The sequence below is a fragment of the Musa acuminata genome, chromosome BXJ3-3 (genome assembly GCF_036884655.1).
Source record: "Musa acuminata AAA Group cultivar baxijiao chromosome BXJ3-3, Cavendish_Baxijiao_AAA, whole genome shotgun sequence".
Taxonomy (NCBI): domain Eukaryota; kingdom Viridiplantae; phylum Streptophyta; class Magnoliopsida; order Zingiberales; family Musaceae; genus Musa; species Musa acuminata.
Genome location: NC_088351.1, coordinates 8,339,503 through 8,361,592, shown reverse-complemented (window position 1 = coordinate 8,361,592; position 22,090 = coordinate 8,339,503). Strand labels below are relative to the sequence as shown.

Below are 22,090 nucleotides of genomic sequence, written 5' to 3'. Positions count from 1 at the left end.
AGAAATGTCCTTTACAAACGAATAATTCAAAGATATAATAAATAAATAAATAATATTATTAAAAAAAATAATAATCTACTGTTTTAAATCGTTTCCGCGTCAAGTCCCACCCACCCGCCGACCCAACCAATTGCTATCCGTAACTGCTTCAGAAACAATACAACAGAACGAACCAACTCAGTCACGGCCTTCAACAGAGCTCGAGTTGAGGTGGACCGACTCAACCTCTCCAATCTCCAACAGATTGATAAAGACCATGGACTTCTTTACTTGGAATTATACGCTTTACATATACACATCGACCACCATAAACACACTTCTCTGTTTCCATTTCACGATGCAGTTGCTACCACAAGGCCTTTTCCTAGTCCTCCCTCTCTCTCTTCCCTCGACTCCCTATTGCCCTCGCCGCCCTTCCCTCAAATCTCTTCCCTCTCATCGGCTTGCAGTTTCGAATCGCGGCACAAACGTGAAGCCAAGAGCCATCGGATGCTGCCACTTCTACACAGCGAGGTGCACATGTCGGCTACAGCTTATGGTAAGAAAACCTAACATTATTAGTAATTTCTTAATCATGGCCAATTGCTTGTGTTACAATTCTATACCTAGATGGATGAGCATTGTTTTTTGCTATCTAATAGTCTTCTTTTCCAAGGATTTAGGAGATATATATGAACACTGTGATTAACAGATCATCAACCTAACTTTTGGCTAGGAGAAAGGGAAAGGGGATTCTACATCACTCATGGAGTCTAATTTTGTCACTTTACTCTCAATAGCTGAATCTAGAATCAACGTGTTAGATATAGTTATAGTGATAGAAACTCAACAATTTGTAGGTTTTTTGATTGAGAATGGTTGACATGATATTGTTCATCCATTCCTTGTTAATGAACAATCAATCATGGTTGGAAGTAGGGTAATAAAGACAAGAATATTATCATTCTGGTGTAGAGATTTATTTCACAAAGTTTTCCAATAATAGTAGTCTAGAGAATCATTTATTACATACAACATTATTCAGTAGCAGTAGGGAAAGAAATATTCCTCCCTTTCGCACTCACTCACATAAACATACAATCACAGGCACACTTATGACCAGTGTTTATTTAAGATGCACTCTAAGGAACACAAAAAAAAAAGAACGAGGGGTTCTGTAAATTTACCTTCCAGATTCGATGTTTGATGCCAGTCTTTTCTCAGAATTATAGCAGGTAGTTGTTTCTGTCCCATGATAATTTATTCCGTGATCATTTGATGATTCACCAAGCAAGCTCTCAACCTCCTCAGTGTTGTTTGGTACCCATGGATGCTGCATGACTTTTCTCAATTTGCCTAGCTCTTCCACCACTTCTTTCATTGTTGGCCTTTCTTCTCCCTTAATGTCCAAGCATTGTCTTGCAAGCTCGCTAATTTCTTGTATCAGTTCCATATCCCCTTCATTTTTCACCTGGTTGTCCAAGACATCAAGAAGGCGGTTCTCCTTCATGGCCAACATGAAACTTGCTGCGAGGCTCCTCTCTTCTTCAGATCCTTTGAAAGAAACCGCCTTCTTACCGGTCAGCAGCTCTAGTAGAACTACACCAAAACTATAAACGTCACTTTTATCTGTTAATTGGCATGTTTGGAGGTACTCAGGATCTAAGTAACCATAAGTCCCTTGCACCAGGGTAGCAATCTGATCCTCATCCTGCGGCACTAGCTTTGAAGCGCCAAAATCAGAAACTTTTGCCATGTAATTTTCATCTAAAAGTATGTTAGAGGACTTCACATCTCCATGAATGATCGGAGGTGAAGCTGATGAATGCAAATAGGCCAGAGCATCAGCTGACTCATAAGCAATTTGTAGGCGGGCACCCAAGGAAATGGGATATGTATTCTTATTCTCATGGACAAATTGAAACAGGGTCCCATTGGGAACGAACTCATAGACTAGGATTGGGACCTCCACTTCCAGACAACAACCCAACAGCTTAACTATGTTCTTGTGGTTGATCTGTGATAGAATGAACATTTCCTTTCCAAATTCATTTTTGCTGGTCTCATTTATAAATTTAGGTTTCTTAATGGCAACAATGCGGTCATCCTCCAAAACTCCTTTGTAAACTGTTCCATGTCCTCCCCTCCCAAGGACTTGGTTGTTACCAAACTTATTGGTTGCCTTCTCTAATTCTTTGCTCGTGAATATCTTGAATGCATGACCTTGTTTTTCTTTGATCTCTTCCATCAAAATCCAACCTCCGTGCTCCTTAAAATATCTTTCTTTAACTTTGGCAAATTTTCTTCTTTCATAAATCATATAGATGCACATACTACATAATGATAGAAAGGCTATACTGCTGGAGGTGCCTGCATATCAATGAATATGTAATTATTAAGTTCTCGGGCCAGATAAAACGAACAAAGAGAAATGAAAATTATGTGTTTCATAGATAACCTTTGGGTTTAATGGTTATTAAAAATAGAAGGCAAGACATGAAGTTATTTGTGCTTGGTTGTACTTCTGCAATTTATCCAGGGCCTATTGTGAAAGCATATTCAGAGACAAGAATTATAGATCTCCAGGATATATCTTATAGAATATCTCCACTCAGTTTGGACATTATTGGGGGAAAAAAATAAATCACACAACCCCTAGACTGCAGAAAGAGATATTTTGTTGTTTGAAGGAATTTGCCACTACCTCATTATATGAGAACAATGGCAAAGTTCTCAATTCATTGGACCAAGGACCTTTTAGGAGAGATCTACATGGAGACTAGCAGTCATAAGAAGTTCACATAGGCTGCAGAAGTTAACAAGACTATCTCCTATTGTCATTTCTGAATTAAATGCATTGCTGATTGTTCATGGCAAAAATACCTTCTTGAATGGATCAGAACAAGATGCCTAACCTAAATTGCAGATAGTAGACGGATTTGAAGGAATAAAAAGTGAAGGGAAATGGATGATTTGAAGGAATAGGCATCAGATATGGCAAGATATTCGTTGGACAAGACAAATTAGAATCATGGTGGAAGAGGGACTCTCACCTAGAATCGCTTTTGCTGCCAAGGGAAGTTTCCGGTTTGATGTGCAAGTTCCAGCGAAGGGGTTGCCATGTGTGCCCGGTGGGCAGGAACAATTGTAGCTACCATTCGTGTTCTGGCAGATGCCTTGGCACGGATATTGATCTTTATCAACACATTCATCGATGTCTACAAATGGAGTGTGATTGCAATATCAGATCCAACCATGAAAAGTCAAATGGAACTCAGAAAGAGAGGAGAGTGGGATAAGCAATAGACCTTTGCATCCATCAAGGAGATAGGGGTTCCCTCGGTAGCCACTTAAACAATAACAAAGATATCCAGGACCATTGGAGGAGTCGAAACACTCACTGTTTGCACTTCTGCAAGCATAAGAGGTTTTGTTGAGCTTTGCTGCCTGACATGTCTCATTTCCGATTGCCCAATCCACCACCATCGGCACCCTGCTATTGCTGTAGTTCCAGAATTGATAGGTAGTGATGTAAGACGTGCGAAACCTAAACCAATCTGCCTCCAGCAGCACAGCATAGCTGCAAGGGCTGAAGTTCCAAACCTGCAAGTTGTTGAATTTTTCATCAAACGAGACCCTGTAGTATGTAAGGTTCTTTGGGATGGAGGTTTGGCAGCAGCCGATGCCTGAACACGAGCCATTTACTAGGCTCAGCTCGTTCTGGCACATGGACACACAACCACTCTGGTAGTTGGTTCGGAAGCTTTGGATATAGGCAAGCGTGTTGCAGCCGATGACCGTGAACATGTTGTGGACATCGGAGAATCTATATGGTGTGTTATCCAAATTCAGAATCCAGTCATTGTACGTACTGGACCTGTTGCTCGCATGATAACACTGCTGCGATATGTGGTTCAACATGCGTGCTTGGCCCAGCTGCAACGAGATGTCGATGATCTCGACATTGAAGAGGAAAGGTTTCGTGACACCAGCATCAGTCATGTTGCAAGTCAGTGCAAAGCCTTCCATGGAGCAGTTGGGGCCGATACCGAATGGGTAGGGGATTTCAACATCCCCGCATTTTTCTGGGCAACCGCCTCTCAGTGAGGCTGCAGATGCCGCTGCACCTGTCAGATGCGGCAACAGCAGCAGTAGAATAGTGGAAAGAAGCTGAAACAGCCGATGAACCAAAACAGCTTCCATTTTGATTCTTCCCGAGTCGCCGAGGCTCTCAGGATAGAAGCCGATGAACCAGCACCACTTTAAGGAAGTGAAGCTTTTTTCTTCGTTGACCGACTTAGAGACCCTGCTGCCTTCCTTGTCAGTCAATCATGAAAGATGCTTTGGTTGACTCAGTCATCCCAAAAATTGTGGGTTCCGATACGAAAATGACTCTGGTTTTTCGGAAAATGCATCATATTCTGACTTTATATTCTTGACTTGGGTCAACCGATGGCATATGCATCCAGAGGTGACCTCGCCTACCACCTGTACAATCCCCAGTCTCGAGTCAAGTCAGCAAGAAATAGCGCTCGGTTTCCCAAACGATGATGCAGTCCTATGCAACATCAGAAATAAAAAGTTTTCTTGGTGAGGGCCGATTCTTTTTTCCGTCCTCTCTATGACGTCAATTTCCAATCTATGATGTCTCGATCTGTGACCAGGCAGCTTCTATGGCTGATAGACTTCTCCATGACAGTATAGATGCTTTGATTGACTTGGAGACCGCAAAAGCTTTCATAGTGAAAGAAGAAGTAGCGATTGATGTATGATGACCACATATCCTGTCGATAGTCGGGCAATTCTTTTTCCAACAACCAGCTGTTATTCCTGTAAAAGTCGGTAGATTCTTGCTTTCATGTCCTCAGATTCTTTCTTAGCATATTGTTTGTCGCCACATGACTTCTGGGTCTTTCTCAGGGTCGTCTGTTACTGTTGTATGTTTCTGTTTTGACTTCTAATTTGCTTTCTCCCCTCGTTATAGCCATAAATTTGCTTGTTGGCGTATCCTCAATGAGCCCAAAACTATATATTAGCATAATTATTGCAATTCTTTTCAGAAATAGCATAAGTAAGATGATGTATAGTCTGCAAAAGTTGCATATGATCATATTATCCCCTCCTGATCCGATTGTAAAATTGGCTGACTAATGAAACCAATAAATTTATTAAAAATAACATGGCTGTACTCAAGTGAATCGTTATAAAAGCATGCTAATCAAGATTTAATTTATCAACTATGAATATGAAACTAAAATAGGGATATTAACTTCATTTAATTCTTCATCGACTTTTGATGTGGGATTAAATTGAGTTATTACGATCTCTTACAATTAGGGGTTTGTCATCCTTGTCGGTGTCTAACATTGATTAGAATTAATCTATGCACGCAAGGACTAGAGTTACTGGCAATAATGTTTTCATCAAACTCTTGTAAGTTAATTCAAATATTTATGTTCTATTGATGTGGTACCATAGACTAGAGTATTACAAGCTCATGTGATTGTATTAACTCTTTTCTACTAAGCTCTTATTATGTCTAATATTAGATTGGACTTGATATCATTTCTCATGTGAAATAATAAGATAATTAAATTAGCTGACACCCTTAAATATATACATAATATAAGTATAATATTTTAAAATTTATATCAAATATATAATTTGATTGTTATATTCGATCCCACAGATGTGAACCAAACAAAAAAAAAAAAAACAAATAAAATATAGATCAAAATGATAACTAGAGAAGAGAATCGTAATATAAAAAATTACACAAAAGATGATGATTGAAGACATAATATATTATATTAATTATATAATTATATATGAGTTATATAATTATATATAATTATATATATATATATATATAATTATAATTAAGTAATTATATTATTTATTTATTATTATTTTATATGTATATACAAATATTTTAAATTATTTTGATATCAATTTTTTTTTTTGCCTATGCTACATTGTAGGATTACATTTGGAAGTTATAGAATAAGATATTTATTGTTAATTATCTTATGATGATGATTTTAAAATATAACATATATGTTCACTTGAATACAATTATAACCAAATGATTAAATAAGGAAATGACTGATGTGAATGATAACTTGTAGACATTTTATGTGTATAAATATTAAATAGATTATGTTTTTATTTTCTATTGGTTAGATGATATAAATAATACAAACATAAAAAATTATATATTAATATTACATTTTACATATGTAAGCCATGTACATGCGAAGTTAAGTTCAGAAACCATACATTAATTTTATATTTTGCACTTTCAAACTAAATTCAATAGTGTCAGACTGACGAAAAAGAAAGAGAAAGTATTAGCAATGGTAAAACTGAAAAGAAAATTTAAAATTCCTCACATCGTGAGGCATTTTAGAAATTTCTCAAATGCATACTAGACAGCAAAATCAGCATCCAAGTCAAGAAATCAAATCGTGCCAAATATCAATGTTTGGATCTCTCTCTCTCTCTCTCTCCACACCTACGTGGTGATGGGTTCTCTATATGCAAAATTTGACATAGGCATGTTTATATTTAAGGAAATTCTATAACGTAATAAGTTTATATGAAATTAATTGTCGCACTTTAAACCACAAGTGAACCATACTTATATTCAATTCATAAAACTGAAGACCGATAGGACTTAATAAAGCACCATCTCATGTTGACATTTCAGATGCATTAAATAACTTAATACTAGCAGTCATTATTGTCATTGATTAATGAATTTCTAAAATCAACTTAATTGCCACAAAAGTGAAGTTCATAGTATAAAAGAGGAGTAAGTAGATTGGAAACGAGTATCAGGAATTTCCATGATCATCATCATATGCCCTTTAGATTAAAAGACAATTTTATAACATAATTGTAACATCAAATATCATTTATTCATGGAAGCAACATGCAGTTGATGTTTCGCAATTCTACAAGATGGGACAACTATTGGTGAGTTGATGTGGTAATAAAGGCTTCTTTTACTCTTTATTTCAAGTCTATACCACCAGAATAATTGTCTTATACAAGAAAAGAATATCAATATTTATGTGGAGAGAACAGAAAGTGTGTTTTACAAAATTAAAAAAATAAAGACAAATCTAATCTATAATAAAGAGAGACTCCTTAAAATAACAAATTAGAACCACTCAATGTAGGCTATTTTGTCTTAAAATGTTGTATTTTTCACCAGTGTTACATTGTTAAAAAGTAACTATAGAAAGACAAAACTGGTTTAGCTCAACAACTCGAAATGCACTAAATAAATTGTGATCATGGAACAATTTTTTCAAGTATCTTCTTGTTCAGCTAATATATTGTGTAGTTAAAGATAACTTTTCTTGTACATTCAGTAGTTGGAAGTATTATTCTATTTAAGTGTGTTATGTTGACATGATCAATTATCAGGGATGTAAATTCAATATTTGTACACCATGGAAAGAAAATGTAAAAGGCTAGTGGAACTATATTTTTTTATTAATGTGTTCTATATCTCCAGCTTTTTAAATAATTCTACTATGTAAATAAATACTGTGGCTGTTTTCAAACTTAGGGAGTTAATTTTCTATGATATCCGCTTACTGATAATGTTCAAGCTCTTCCAAATTTACAAAGAAATTATGCTTGTGGCTTCGAATAAAAACATGACCCCCTAAAAGGAGAGCAGAGAGACCATGTCTATTGTATGTATGCTAAAAAACGACAACAAAAATAATTCTTCCATGTTTGCACACCTTTCTGAGATTTCTGACATGATCGCAGATCCTTGTCGAAAATAATTTAATTCTGATCCTTTTTTGTTCACTTCTCCTCTCAACACCCAGTAAAGCCAACCATGCAATGAACCATATCTTGAGTGTATCATCGAAAGATTTCCTTCTTTTCTTGCTTTCACGTTTCTTCCTTCCTTCCTTCCTTTCTTCATCGATCACCTTGGATCCAATATCCTTATATAATTAAAGCCATCCAATGAAATCTTTTATACATCGAAGGAAACCCCATCGGCCACTCTTAGTGACTCATCAATCTCACCTCCCTACGAAGGCATGTTCACCACCGCTTCAGAGAAGAGTAATATTTCCAGCGTTCCAACTGATTCTTCCTCTCATCCTATTGACCTGTTCGCTCAACCTCCCATGGAGAATCAACAATCATCTGTACAGCATTCCAAAACCTCTGATGAAACACCCCCAACAACGATTGAATCTTTCATGTTCGCCCCCACTCCAAATAACCTAACTTCAGTTGGTACCAATTTTGAATCTGGATCGATCGGACCCTTTATATACCGAATGCCTAGTGTCGAAGATCCTGTTAGCATGTCATTCCTTTTCCCAATTCCAAGCCCTAACCTTAGCACACCCACTGAGACACAACACAATGCTCCCAAATTTGGCACTCAAAGCTCTACTTTTTTGGCCCAAACGTCAGACATGAAATACCTTGATCCAAATCTAGGTCATATAGACAACATTGGTAACTCTTACAATCCCACTTGGAGTAGGTCAATCCTGAATCCATTAGAAAGTTTGGTGAAGGTCAAACGTGTTTACAAATGTGAGCCATGTCGTGTGTGGTTCCAGAGCGCGCAAGCCTTTGGGGGCCATATGAGCTATCATAGTAAGGTAAGGAAGGGAAAGGGTGTGATAGCAGTAGAATTAGACCCAGTGAAATCAAAGAAGACTAAGATTGAGCCACAGATCAAGTCGATGAACAAAGAAACAGAGGCTAAGATGCACACACCAATGAAATCGAACGTCATTAAAGAATCCAAGGAAAGCATCCGTGAGGTCCTTGACAGGTACAACTACAAGAATGAAGGTGTTGAGCAAGAACCAATAAATGATGATTTTGAAGAATTCCAGACCAGAAATGATCCAATTTAAGCAACTGCACACGAGAAGAGTTCCACACCAATATGCCCTATGATTTGGAGTAACCATCACTACATGGATCTTACCTCTTCAAAGTTTAAATAACTAGTGTCATAAGTGCAGTGTATCAAAGAGTTCTCAAGTGCTTGTTCCTTACCAATATTTACATTAGTGTTGCTGTCTGTTTATATATAATGTAACTATGCTAGAGGAACTAGCTTTATTGTTGAGAATGTTTTCTAGTAGTTCTCAAGGACTTCTACTCTCTCATGTATCAATATCTTCTCAAAAAGAAATTATACAAGTGATTTTGCAAATCAACATGAAGAAACCTAAAGGTGCATGGATTCATACTCTAATTTCTTCAAATAACAAAGTTCTTACCATGACATGATATGGAATTCTATGTTGCAAATGCAAAGTGTTAGAGTCTACATACTGTTTATACAAAACTAAACAGAAAATGAAAACAGAAAAATACCACAGGGTTCTTCGTTCACAAAATACAACTAATTTCTAGTATGGGAAAACAAGGAGCTATGTTGTGGAGACCATTTTTTTGTTCTTTTTGGTTCATTGTTTGGCTAAGACAACCAAAAAGAAGGGGGGAAAAAAGTAGGGAGGCTTCATGATTTTCCATGTCAATGGAGAAACAAGGAATCAAATTAACAATTTCATGATTTCCATGTCAATTAAGAAAGAAGGAACTAAATAAACTATTTTTATATACAATAAATACCTTAGGTAAATGAATTATATTTTACTTTTTTTTTTTAGTTCCTACCCACTAACAAAAACAGATTTGTTAAGAACTTACCTCAACCCCGTTCCTTTCTAAATTACTTTAGAAGAAGAGAGAAAGCATAAACATTGATAAAATTCATTTTCATGCATTGAAGTATGATTGACCAAATTTTGCAATCTGAAACAGAGGTTGAGGCATACCTCAGACGCATACATCCCAAATAATGAGAGATGCATGAGATGGAGAATCATTTTAAACAACATTGTTGGTAAAGAACAAAAATAGCTAGGAGTTCTTCCAACATGAAATAGAAGTGGCTTATCAGAAGTTGACATCCACACAAAAGACCAAGTTCTTTTTTCTATTAAAAGTTTCCAGTATAAGATTTTACCAGATAAAATTTATAGAAGCTGTTTTGTAAGGAAACAAGAACCATTCCCATGCATAAAAATGTTGGATTGGTTAAACTTATTGTCATCCTAAAGAGGGACAAAAATTTATAGTGATAATTGATTAGATAAGAACTTTAAGCCAAATGTAACTTGCAAACTTCTTTCAGTATAGATGTAAAGTGGTGGATGTGTGTATCTTTACATAAACAAAGAAGAAAAGACCAAAATAAAACAGGAAAGATGACAAATTATGATGCATTACAATTAACAGAGGAATAAAGTGTGCATCTTTCCTAGACTGTACATTCACTACCTGTCATCAGTGTAGTTAAATTCTTTGCTTTAACTCCAAAGTAGAAGTGTCGGTGCTACACAACATAGAAAAGGTGAATATGGCACTCTGTGGTCTACAGTCATATGTGGTGAATTTGCTAAAAATAAAACATACCAAATTTCATGTTAATATGGCTTGTAAGCAATGCACAATATTAGAAGCACAATAATGAAGTGTATGTAGCTCAATAATAATATCAAAAACAACTGACAAAGTTTCACGCAAGCATAATTTGCTACCTGATCAGTGAAGTAACCAACTGCTACTATATTAGGACTGCCACAATATCAGAACTAATGCTCAACCAGGACAACCCCAATAAACATGGGAAGAGTATGTTCCGACATCACTTAACAGTGTCATAAGCAAGGTTCGCCGTACCGTACCATACCGATGTTTCGACCCGGGCTCGATACCGGTACGGTACGGTATATCGCTCGGTACACCCAGGTGTACCGAGCGGTACACTCACGTGTACCGAGCACTACTGTACATTGCTACAGTGCTACTGTACACTGTTACAGTACTCGGTACGGTACGAGGCGATCCACATACCGCTGGCCTGTCGGACCGGTACGTACCGCCCGTACCGGGCGGTACAGTCCGGTACGACAAACCTTGGTCATAAGAGAGAAACAACATGCTTGCCATGGTCAGATGCCATTTTGCATCTTGTTTCAATTGGTGGATATGCCAATGCATATCTTTGCATACAAGGACAATCTTTCCATGTTCAATGTATATACACTGAATTTTATCCAAAATTGGCATTGACAAGGAAAAAAATGTGCTAATTCGAGCTTGTGAGTAGGAAAATAGAAGAACTTGAACATCAACGAGCTCAAGCAATTGATCAACCTACTTTCCAAGTCAAAGTGTATTGAAGAGTTCGGTAGCTAAGAAATGTGAAACAATATTCCTCGCAAAAAGGAATGTAAAAACAATATCAAGCATTAGATGCATAGTTTTCTGAAATGTTGCAGCAGAAACAATATCAAGCATTCTATAACCATACTTTGTTGGTTACAATTGTATTCACCTATCTTCTCCGGTGATTGATGTATGTATGTCTCACCTTTTCCTATAACAGCTTCATGACATATAAAATCAAGTAAATACTCTAATAAAAAAAATAACGTATGTATGTATGTATGTATATATATAACTATAAACGATGACTAAAGAAACAAAAAAGGGAACTATTAAGGTAATTTCTCGTATCAATGCATTTTCTCTAGTTTAATATGCAAGGCGTGTGATACTGTAGCTCAGTTTTTGAATAATATTTATTAAATTTATTTAATTTAATAAAAAAATATTTAATATTTATTTATTTATTTATTATTAAGAGTTTATGTGTGATGATTCTAGATGGAACTCTATAAATAATGATATAATTATTTTTTAGATATAATAAAAATATTATTCGGTCTTTTGATAAAATTTTAGAAGATCGATCGCGAAGTAATCAACGAGGTCGATCCCCTTGATCGTTCCCTTTTATCTTTTTCTTCCGTAATAAAACCCTAAGGTCTTATCACGGTACAATCGACGAAAAATTAAACAGTACAATAGGAAAAAGAGAAAGAAATCAATAACATGTGCAGTGGTCTTTACCGTAGAGATGAGGACCTGCAAATGCGTCAACGGAGAGTGCTGTGGATATCAGTAAACAATTTGATCTGCGACTTATACCTATTTAGATCCCTCAGCTCGCTGCAAAGGATGGATGGTTTAGCACTTCAACCTCCTTAAAAGATGGCTTCAGCTTTACCAGTATTTTCTTCTACTTTCGTTTTCTTTATGATCAAAAGAAACTGATGATTCCCTCCTAATCAAAAAATGACGGAACATTTTGAAGTTTTACTTGCGGAAGAAATGAAAACAAAGAACGGAAATCAAGAAAAATAGTTTTTTTTTTGTTTTTTTGTTTTGGGCTTCTTTTCTAATGGTTTCGTTTGGGGACGTCTCTGCCTTCTTCCGAGTCTGGAAAGCGGTGGGGAAAATCCTGTCTTTACGGCGAGATTGCGGGTTATCGAAACCCTAAACCGACAGGTTGATGACCGTTCAAGCAAGAGGGTCCCATCAAAGAGAGTGTATCTTGACCGTTGATTGAAGATTATGAAGGGGTTTAGCGGTTCAAAGCGTACCCCAAAGCCCTCTCTGGTGGAGGAGGGCAAACGACGGCGGCGTCGGGGAAGATGCTCAGATTGCTTGGCTCCTGAGGTAACCCTTGTTTTGCTTGGCTTCTGAGCTCGATAGTTGCTTTCTTTCTCGATTGCTTCTGCAACCGCAATGGGACTTCTTGAATCATCAAGAACTATTCGTCGATTTCGTGTGGAGGGACTCCTTGAATCATCAAGAATCTATCTTGGATGTCTTACGACTTGGAAATCTACTACCAGCAGAGTTAGTGGTTCCCAGAAACGGCCCTTTGTCACGAAAAATCTACTTGGTTCTGCGAAAAATCTCATCTTTAGACATAACAGCACTTGTTCTTCCGTAAGACACTTATCTTTGGTCGAGTTCAGAGGTATTTGCACCGATGTGGTTCCCAAAGAATCACAGACTATTAGTCAAAAGACTCTTGCCGTTGCGGAGGTCCAGGCTGCTCTTGTGGATTACCTTCATGGCACCAGAGGCATACTGTCTGATGATGCAGAGCACATCGGCAAGCACTGCCCAGTTTTTCTTGCCAAGCTCTTGAAGAAGGTAGAGAACGAAGATAATATTGGCAACGCGATGTCTCGATTCTTTCACTACCACCCCATCAATGAATTTGAGCCATTCTTTGAGAGCATTGGGCTGACATCAGATGAGATTAGCTCATTTCTTCCTCGGGATTTGATGTTCCTTTGTGATGATAAAAAATTGATTGAGAACTATAATGGTCTCTGCAATTATGGCATTGCCCATGGAAAGATTGGAAAAATATACAAAGAAGCTACTGAAGTTTTCAGGTGCCACTTCAGGGTTTTGGAGTCAAAGCTCGGGGCTTACGAACGATTGGGCCTTAGTAAAAGTACCATTATTAAAGTTGTTGCTTCAAGTCCAATTCTTCTCATAGGGGGTGTCAATGATGAGTTCGTTAAGGTGCTAGAGGAGTTGGAGAATATAGGTATCCAGAGAGATTGGATCGGAGGTGTTCTTTCAGAAAAGAATGCATACAACTGGAGCCACATGCTTGTACTTTTACAGTTCTTTATAGAGCTGGGATTTACAAAAGAGGCGCTGGGGGACTTGATCCGAAGACATCCTGGTTTTATGCTGGATGGTTCAGGAAGTGCCATCTTTTTGCTGGTAGGATTGCTGCTGAAATCTGGTGGAACCAAAAAGAAGTTATTCAGTCTATTCTCACAATTCCCAAATGTACAATTTGGTATCTTTATGGGGAACTTGTGGCATGGAGTGATGTTTCTTGTTAAAATTGAAATGGAGACTGCAGATATTCACAAGATTTTACTTAGTCACACGGAAATGCTTGGTTCTTGTCCTTTGAAGGCACCCGAAACCATTATTACTGAACTGCTTGTCCGTCCAAAGCAATTGTGTCAAATCATAAAGGAGGACCCAGATCAGTTAAAGAAATATGCATTGGGGATAAAGGTCAAACCCTTGAGGACAAAGGCCAAACCCATAGCGAAATCTAATGAGCACGAACAGTCACTTAGAGAAAAGAGAAAGTTCTTGGTGCATCTAGGGTTTATTGAGGACTCGAAAGAGATGGAGAAGGCACTCACACTGTGCCGTGGCAAGGGTGATGAACTCCAAGATCGTTATGACTTTTTGGTGAAATTGGGACTGGACCCGAATGACGTATCTAATATGATCAAAGTGTATCCGCATGTCCTAAATCAGAAGATAGATGTCCTAGAAAGCAAGATTTCTTTTCTTACAAATGATCTGGGTTATCCCGTAAGTTCACTAGTGGCATTCCCATCATTTTTGTGTTACACTGTTCAGAGGGTGAGTTTAAGGTTGTCAATGTACAATTGGCTCAAGGGTAGAGGAAAGATCAAGTGTAGACTAGCTCTAAGCAGCATCCTTGCATGTTCTGATAAGATATTTATGAAGCGGTTTGTAAATGTTGACCCTGAGGGCCCTAAAGTCTGGGAAGACCTAAAGAACTCATGCAAGTCTGCATTATCTTCAAGTTAGGTAATTCCTCCACTCTTATACTGCTTGTGTGCTTCTAAACTGATGTTGGTCTAAGATGCATATTATTATCATTTTTTTTCCTATGGAACATGTAAGGTAATTTTTTTCTACTTGAAGCGAAGAGCAGTGATGACAATTTTTTTGCTTTTACTTTGTGTACCACTCTATTTTCGCTAAAGCTATACTTAATTATCACTTCTGGTGGAATATTACGTGTTGTAGATAGTTAGTAGAGATTGTTGTGAAGTATGTGAAGATTTGCTTAACCACAAGTCCATCTTATGTTTCCATCTCTAGCTGTCGCTAGTACATGAATGTGACGAGTAATGGTTATAACTTGTATGAACACTTTAAAAGTGGCATGCATTGCTTATATAAATCACTACTTAAGAGACAACTTTTACTAGAACATTGAATGTGACAAGTAACAGAGAACAAAAAATGCTAGTTTTAACGTGTGAACAGATAGAAGTGACATGTATTGACTATATAAAGCAATACTGAAGATGGAGTACAAGGTAGATACTCAAACGATGAGATGCCATTCCGGTTTTTTTGGTTTCACTGCATGCTTGTGAAGCACATATATTTAGAAGGTGAGGGATTGACAGTTTAGAGCTATGTGGATGACATTTTGGTTAAAATAAAGTATTGTTTTTCTAGGTAAAAATTATGTCACGTAGAGGAGGTTAAGACATCTAATCTAAATCATAATTTTTTAACATGAAAGATATTGTGGAAGATGAAACCTCATCAAATTGCGATTTGGCCAATGAGAATCAGAAAATAGAACTGCAAAAATCTGAAAATGTTATTTAATTATAGCTGCAGTTAGAGATGAAACTGCTGTCAAAAATGTTTTTCTGACTGATAAAAATAGATGGCGTGACGCCTGTATTATTAATGGGAGCTCTGAATTCTGTGAAAAAGATGATATCTCTTGGAATTTTTGAGAAGATAAACTAATGCCTAATCACCTTATCCTCCCAGATAAACTAATGATGATATCTCTTGAATTATGTGGCAATATGCGTTGTCCTGCAGATCTATGACCTACTAAAGAACATAGACTGGGGTGGATTACTTCCTTGTGCTGTCACATTCTTTTCTTCATAAAATTTGTAGTTTCATTCTATTTCTTGTCCACTGGAGAGGGGGATCTACCCACCCCTTCTCACCATCTTTCTGAAGAGGGACACAGACTGTGGTTCCATATGGCAAAACCAGTGTGTTTGTCCAAAAAATTCAGATAAACACCATCTTGTGGCATCAAAGACCCCACCAATCAAATATCTGTCTTTTAATATAATTTATAACCTTTTAATATAGTTGAGCAGCAGTCCAGAACTAGTGATCCTCCTGCTTCCTCCATGATGCATGTTATACTGTGCCTTTTCTGGCACATAGGTTGACTCTATCTATCTAACATCTTGTCTACTGGAATGCAAAAAAATTCAATTGATGGTTGTGATGTGTATTGATTACTAATTTTCGCTATCGTTTTTTATTTTTCTCTTAGCAGTCATTCAGTGATCCACAGTCCCTATTATGTATGCCACTTAAAGATGATCTTTTCTTTTCTTTTTCTTTTTTTGTCTATAGAGACCCCCCTCCCCCAACCAGAAAGCTGTTTAAGCAAATTTACTTGTTTTGGTTTTTCTGCTGTCTAACAAGTTGTGCATAAATTTGGTTACCTAATCACTCTTAGATTCATACAACACACCCAGCGGAACCAGCAAAATGAAATTTAAGATTTTTTTGTTAATACTTTTTTTCTTTTCCTTCATAGACAGACACTTTACTTTGTCCCACTTGATGGCGTGCTCTAACAAAGCTCAACCCATCAGGTTAAGGCACTGCAGCCCTGTTCTAAAGCCTTTGATTGGGCAACTCCATAGAACCTGGAATAACTTGGAACTCTTAAATTTCCTTCTCTATTCCCTTCGTCTCAGTCATCCAAGTGGCTGCCACTCCCATTATTTTTGCTACGTTCCCTTGCTGTATAATACATTTGATTCTCTGTTTTCGGCTCTTGTGCAGTTGATCTTTCAGATAACTTGAGAAAAGGTTGGACTTTTGTTTCACTTATCAATGCTCGGCGTTGGTGAATTCCAAGTCAGATGCATCGCATACATGGATCTAATCCCAAGCATGTTTCTAAAAAGAAGATCTCTACCTCAATACAGAGACATATCAGACTAAGCTTTCTCAAAGAAATAAAGAGTAATCAACAGCACACTGATCGAAAGAAACTATGGTGGTAATAATTGTGTTTCTGCAATGCTCTGTGCTAATCTGTCACCAGAGTTAATGCTGCATGGATACATTCAACACGGGGACGAGCAACGCATGCTTATATTCAAGCTATCATCTTGAATTCAACATGTAAAAAGCAACGAGTACCGAAGCATGCATGATAGGATATTTCTTAGTATAAAGGTATACGATAATTAGCAAAATATTTCTTAGTATCATATCATATGTTTCCGTGAAATTTCATTTCAACTTCTCAATTAATGGCAGTAAATGCACATCCATATTGACTCATGCACTTAATTATCATTTGAATTATTTTTATCACTTAATTATTTCCCATGATATGACCATTTAGTATGTATATAACTTGTGATTATTCAGTTCACTGCTGGATCAGTATCAACCTCATCAACAGTCATAAATATAACACTGTTGCATTTCCAACAAGGACATGGCCAACTCATCTGTAAATGCAAAGTCTATCAATTTTCATACTCCTTTTTCCACTTGGGCCCTCGATTTGTCTCCTTGTTGCATCCAACTTTACTCGATCATAATTGCGTCAATTAATTATAATTGTATCATTCGGGACCATAAAGATTAAAAAAACACACTATTATAAAAAATAAACATATATATGGATTGATTTTGATTGTTTTTCCACTCTACAGATAAGGTTGAGATGTATATGATAATCTATTTGAAAAAGTATGTTGTTAATTACATAAGGCCTGCAGCTTGATTTGCTAAATTTACTATTGCTTTGTTGTTATCAGGATTTCATACTACAGGATGAATCAATGCATCACTCTCATTTGACTCTATATTGATATTTCTAAACTTTACAATAATCAAAGACTTGATGTCCTTTATTTTGTGTAAATCTCATAATTTACGCATATGGATTAGGATTACGTCGGGTCGGATGGATTAGGATGTCAATGATATTTTTTTCTTAATAATTATGATTAGATGATAAGGAATCTAAAACATTAAGTTATCGAAATAGAATCCATTGTATGCTCAAGACACCTATACTAGGATCTGCCAGGAGACAGGGATGATAAGAAATCTAAAACATTTAAGTTATCGAAATAGAATCCATTGTATGCTCAAGACACTGGATCTGCCGGGAGACAGGATGAATAGAGATGATGCTGAGCTGCTGCACAATGGCCCAAGGATGATGATGCATGCGTGCATGACATGGTAAACGCCCATACGCAGCGCATCCCCCCGCTGCACCTATTCCGCATTTAAGAAACCCCCAGATTCACTGGGCCTACACTGCGTCATGCACAGTGTGACTGCCGACCCAGCGATCAGAGCCGTACGCCTACGAACGTGGTGTGCAGGAGCACCGACTAGGCCACTGCAGGCCTCCCCCAATCATTCGCCGATGCCTGTTGATCCGACCAGCGAAACGCACCCTCCGAACTGGAATCACGATGTGCCGGAGCTTCACATTTCTGCTGTCTCCAACGAAACACATGACTCGGCTCACGAGTCCGATGGACTCCTTCCTCAAAGCTTTCGTGTACGCTGCGGGAATCCGTGTCTTAGGGCCTAGCAAGAGCAGACCAGACCAGTCTTGGAATTTGGGGTTGCTCTTCACCTTCCTCCTTGTAGGACGCGAAAGCTTCTTGTAACTGCGTGCCCATGGGGCCTTGGTCTGGTACCGAGAACCAATAGGTTGCTCCCACCTCGCCTTGCCTACTCGCTCGGGCTTGCCCGAGACAAAAAAGGACGAGGCTGCGAAGCGACGATGCTGCTTCGGCCGGCCACCAGGGGCGGGGACGGGCGTTGTCTCCGTCGTCCCTGTCCCGCCCCGCGCAGCTGTACCTAAACGACTCGCCCGAGTCCAACAGAAGTCGATGGAGATGGTACCGCGGCATGGAGGAACAGCGAGAGATTCCCACCGGAAAAAAGCCCAGGAATACTCGCATGCTACATGTCAGAGGAATTGCCCGATCGAGGTCCCATGTACATGTCCTGAACGAATCACGCGATCGAACAATCGATGCATGTTTTGGCTCCTGGCAGTCACAAGCAGGTTCTGCTCTCATGAGATCACAAGCACAGGTGAAGAAAAAGGTCACTCACCAGCATGGAGAGAGAGTTGCAGCTCAACCAAGACTAGATTTCCAAAAGAATCCAAAGGAGTTTGATTATTCCCGGACTATGTTCCGTGTGTGTTGCTGCCCCCATCGACTCGCAGTGGGGTCATTTTGATAATTGCATCGAACATACTGATGATAGATTCTCTTGTTGTGACAAAGTAGATAATGAAATCTAACAGTGGGCTGCTTGTTGTGTAGATTCTGCTCGTATATAGTAGCTCCTCCACACACTCTCCTCTTCTACCGGTCTCTTCTCTCATCTATTAGCCTTTCCTGTGGCTCGCCTCCTCTTTGAGATTCACATTCATTCCCTGTTCCGTCAAATTTGACTCGAGTTTCCGTTCAAGAATCACTCTTTAGTCATCAAACTCCCGACTTTATGCTGACCGAGTGAGAAAGATGCGTCCTTTCTTATTTACTCAATGGTGATGGCAGAGGCTGCTACCGGTGAAGAGCTGAAGCTCGTAGGAGGTCAGTTTCAAGAGCTTCTCACGGCCGATAAACCTCAATTTCATCTCTTCCGGGCATCCGAATTATAAATATTGTTTCTTTCTCCTTACGTTTGACGTTAGACGAAATCGTCTCGGTTTCCTCGAATCAATGGTGTGCTCCGATCTCAGCTTTTACAGACAAAACAGATCACGGGAACCTCCGATGCTAAAAATTTCAAATATTTATGTAGAGTCGATCGCTATTTTTTGGGCTTCTTTGCTTGATCTGACTTCTGTAAGCCGTTCTGGTAATCGCTGGTTTTTATCCCGATGTCCTTGTTCTTGGTTTCTTGCTGGAAATTGTATCAAAACATGGTGAAGGTATATGAAGGGCGCAATTTGGATGTCTATACCGACGACGATAGAATTCTCCAGTAGCTAGCTGATTGCCTCCTTAATATTTTCTCTTCCTTCTCTCTTTTGCAGTACAAATGATCATCTGAGCTGTTTCGATTACCGGTTTCGGTTTAATGGGTAGAGGCAAAGGAAAGGGGAAGAAATTGACCTTGGCCACCAGCAATGAGGATCGAGGGAGTGGTGACGAAGAGGCGATTCCTGCATATAAGAGGAGAGGAAGGCCTCAGAGACCTTTGAAGGATGACATCGATGAAGACGTCACCGAAAAGATCGAGGATGGAGAAGATGATGTGAAGCACACTTCTGCGCCAAGCAAAGATCCCAAGGTCTCCACGGTGGTGAACGGAAAGAAGAGGAAGAGACACGGCAAGGCAAAAGACAACCCTGCCTTGATCTTGGAGGAAAACTTCGGAGCTGCATCCAAATCCAAGAACGATGATGTGACTGGGTCTAATGGTTTCCGGCATACCGGGAGCCGGCGGAAGAGCAAGCCACGTCGGGCTGCTGAAGCTGGAGTTGAGTGCAAGTGAGACTAATGGTTTCATCCTATGCTTCTCCCCTTCCTTCCGTTGCCAAACATTGTCGATGGCTGAGAACCTCACTTGGTGCATCACTTCTCTTGTTCTTGTGCCGATCTTTGTTACGGTCCAACTCTTATCTCGTTGATGAATTCACCAGAGGCCAGAGAGTAGGCATATCATGTAATTTTCTATTAGCACAGAGCTGGTAAGAAGACATTAGCTTAGCTTCTCCTTGCTGAGTGTTCTGAACATCAAAAAAAGGTTTTCTTGATATCAATTTTGTTGCCTCTCTGTTCTTCTATCATGAATCGTGTCAACATTTTCGGGATGCTTATCATCTTCCAGGTTTAATTACATGACATTCTCTGCCATTGCTTGATTGTATGATGTCATATGTGGGACTTCAGATGCCAGCTTTTGCCCCCATCTGTTTCTGATGTGATTCAACTTAATTGCTGGAAAATTTGGTTGCTGTCATTCAGATTTGTAATGGGATACGTCTGCCATTGTATGTTTGTATTGTTTTGGCAGTGGAATTTGCATTAAAGATGGATGCCTTGCGTACTCATATGCCATTTCCTGCTTGTTGTGTCAGATTGTACTGCTATGAGTACATGGTTTGGTGTGTGTTTCGCATGCTTCTGTCTTGTACATATGTTTGAGTGGCTTGGACAATACTCTCTGTATCGCCTGATGGTCACACTTGATCCATAACAAGTCTTCTCATGCAGTGTCATTTAGTTGCAAGTCAATATTGGGTGGATGAGTTATCCTACCTCAAGTAGTAGATGGCATCCTAAACTGATGTTTCTACTGCTTCAGATGATAGAACAATGTAAGATCAAAAGTAATTGTCTAAATGAAGAAAAACCTCTGCTTGTTTTACCTCAAATTTGCACATTTATTTCATTCATATATGATATGTGGTAGGAGGCTATTGCTTAACTCTTCTTGTCATGATAATTTGTCTGATAATTGAAAATAAAAATTAAACTTTATTCATTCTTGTAATTAACCTGATGCTAAAATAATTTTTTTTTATGAAAAGAAAATTATTTTATTAATTTAGTAATGTTGAATAGAATAAATTAGGATAAAATTATGTACAGCAAAAATAAATAAATTAGGAGCAACTAATATGATGTGCTATAAGATTTGGGACTAGCTTTAAAAGATCATAAAATATTATATGCATAGAAACTTGTTCACCGTAATGTTAACAAAGATAATTCTATCTTTAGCCGTTGTCATGCAAAATGCTGTTAAGAATCTATCAGAATGAAAAAAATAAAATAAGATTGGATCTCTTTGCCTAATACTTTGAGATATTACCATAAACGAGACGGGACTGTAAAAGAGAGGAAACATAAGCTGAGACCCACTTAACAAATTGAAGAGGAAAATTTATTTTGTTCATAGCCTCCTCGATAACCACCCAATAAATCTTATCACATGATATCTCAAAATCTAGTTTGATAAGAATCAATAGGTATTTTTTTTTTAGATTTGAGCATTATGAAAGTTAACTTTGTGACATTAAGTATATTATCATTGATATTATATTTCGACACAAAAGTGGATTGTTCTGGATCAACCTACCCTTTGCGAGGACTTTAGTCAAGAGCTTGAATATTACGGTACAAAAAATAAAAAGTCGATAATCTCCCACTCTAAAGCTATTAGGTTTTTTAAGGTAAACACCAAAAATATATTGCCTCAACTAGAAGGGAGATAGGTCACGAATATTATCTTGCTTTACAGAACTCAATAGTGAATAAACTAGGGTTTGACTTTTCCCTAAGCCCATTTGATTTAGGATGCTGTAAATTTTTATTAA

The 22,090-nt window shown here is 38.1% G+C and overlaps 3 protein-coding genes and 1 long non-coding RNA gene across 4 annotated transcripts; 3 read left to right on the top strand and 1 right to left on the bottom strand.

Annotated features, from left to right (window-relative positions):
* Window positions 1–295: 295 nt before the first annotated feature.
* Window positions 296–953, top strand: LOC135632955 (uncharacterized). The gene is made up of 2 exons (XR_010494853.1): window positions 296–538; window positions 716–953. It is a non-coding gene; the product is annotated as an uncharacterized LOC135632955 (long non-coding RNA).
* Window positions 924–4,141, bottom strand: LOC135632954 (putative wall-associated receptor kinase-like 16). Its single transcript, XM_065141875.1, has 3 exons — window positions 3,288–4,141; window positions 3,033–3,197; window positions 924–2,349 (listed from the first exon to the last, which is right to left on the bottom strand). The coding sequence occupies exons 1-3, from the start codon at window positions 4,006–4,008 to the stop codon at window positions 1,163–1,165; spliced, it is 2,073 nt and encodes a 690-aa protein (XP_064997947.1). The 5' UTR covers window positions 4,009–4,141; the 3' UTR covers window positions 924–1,162.
* An 8,001-nt stretch (window positions 4,142–12,142) lies between these two features.
* On the top strand, window positions 12,143–17,055 carry LOC135632452 (transcription termination factor MTEF18, mitochondrial-like). Its single transcript, XM_065141049.1, has 2 exons — window positions 12,143–14,508; window positions 16,549–17,055. Exon 1 carries the CDS (start codon window positions 12,646–12,648, stop codon window positions 14,506–14,508), a length of 1,863 nt encoding a protein of 620 aa, XP_064997121.1. The 5' UTR covers window positions 12,143–12,645; the 3' UTR covers window positions 16,549–17,055.
* A 1,159-nt stretch (window positions 17,056–18,214) lies between these two features.
* On the top strand, window positions 18,215–20,668 carry LOC135632864 (uncharacterized). The gene is made up of 2 exons (XM_065141701.1): window positions 18,215–19,355; window positions 19,802–20,668. Exon 2 carries the CDS (start codon window positions 19,846–19,848, stop codon window positions 20,260–20,262), a length of 417 nt encoding a protein of 138 aa, XP_064997773.1. The 5' UTR covers window positions 18,215–19,355; window positions 19,802–19,845; the 3' UTR covers window positions 20,263–20,668.
* The last annotated feature ends 1,422 nt before the right edge of the window (window positions 20,669–22,090 follow it).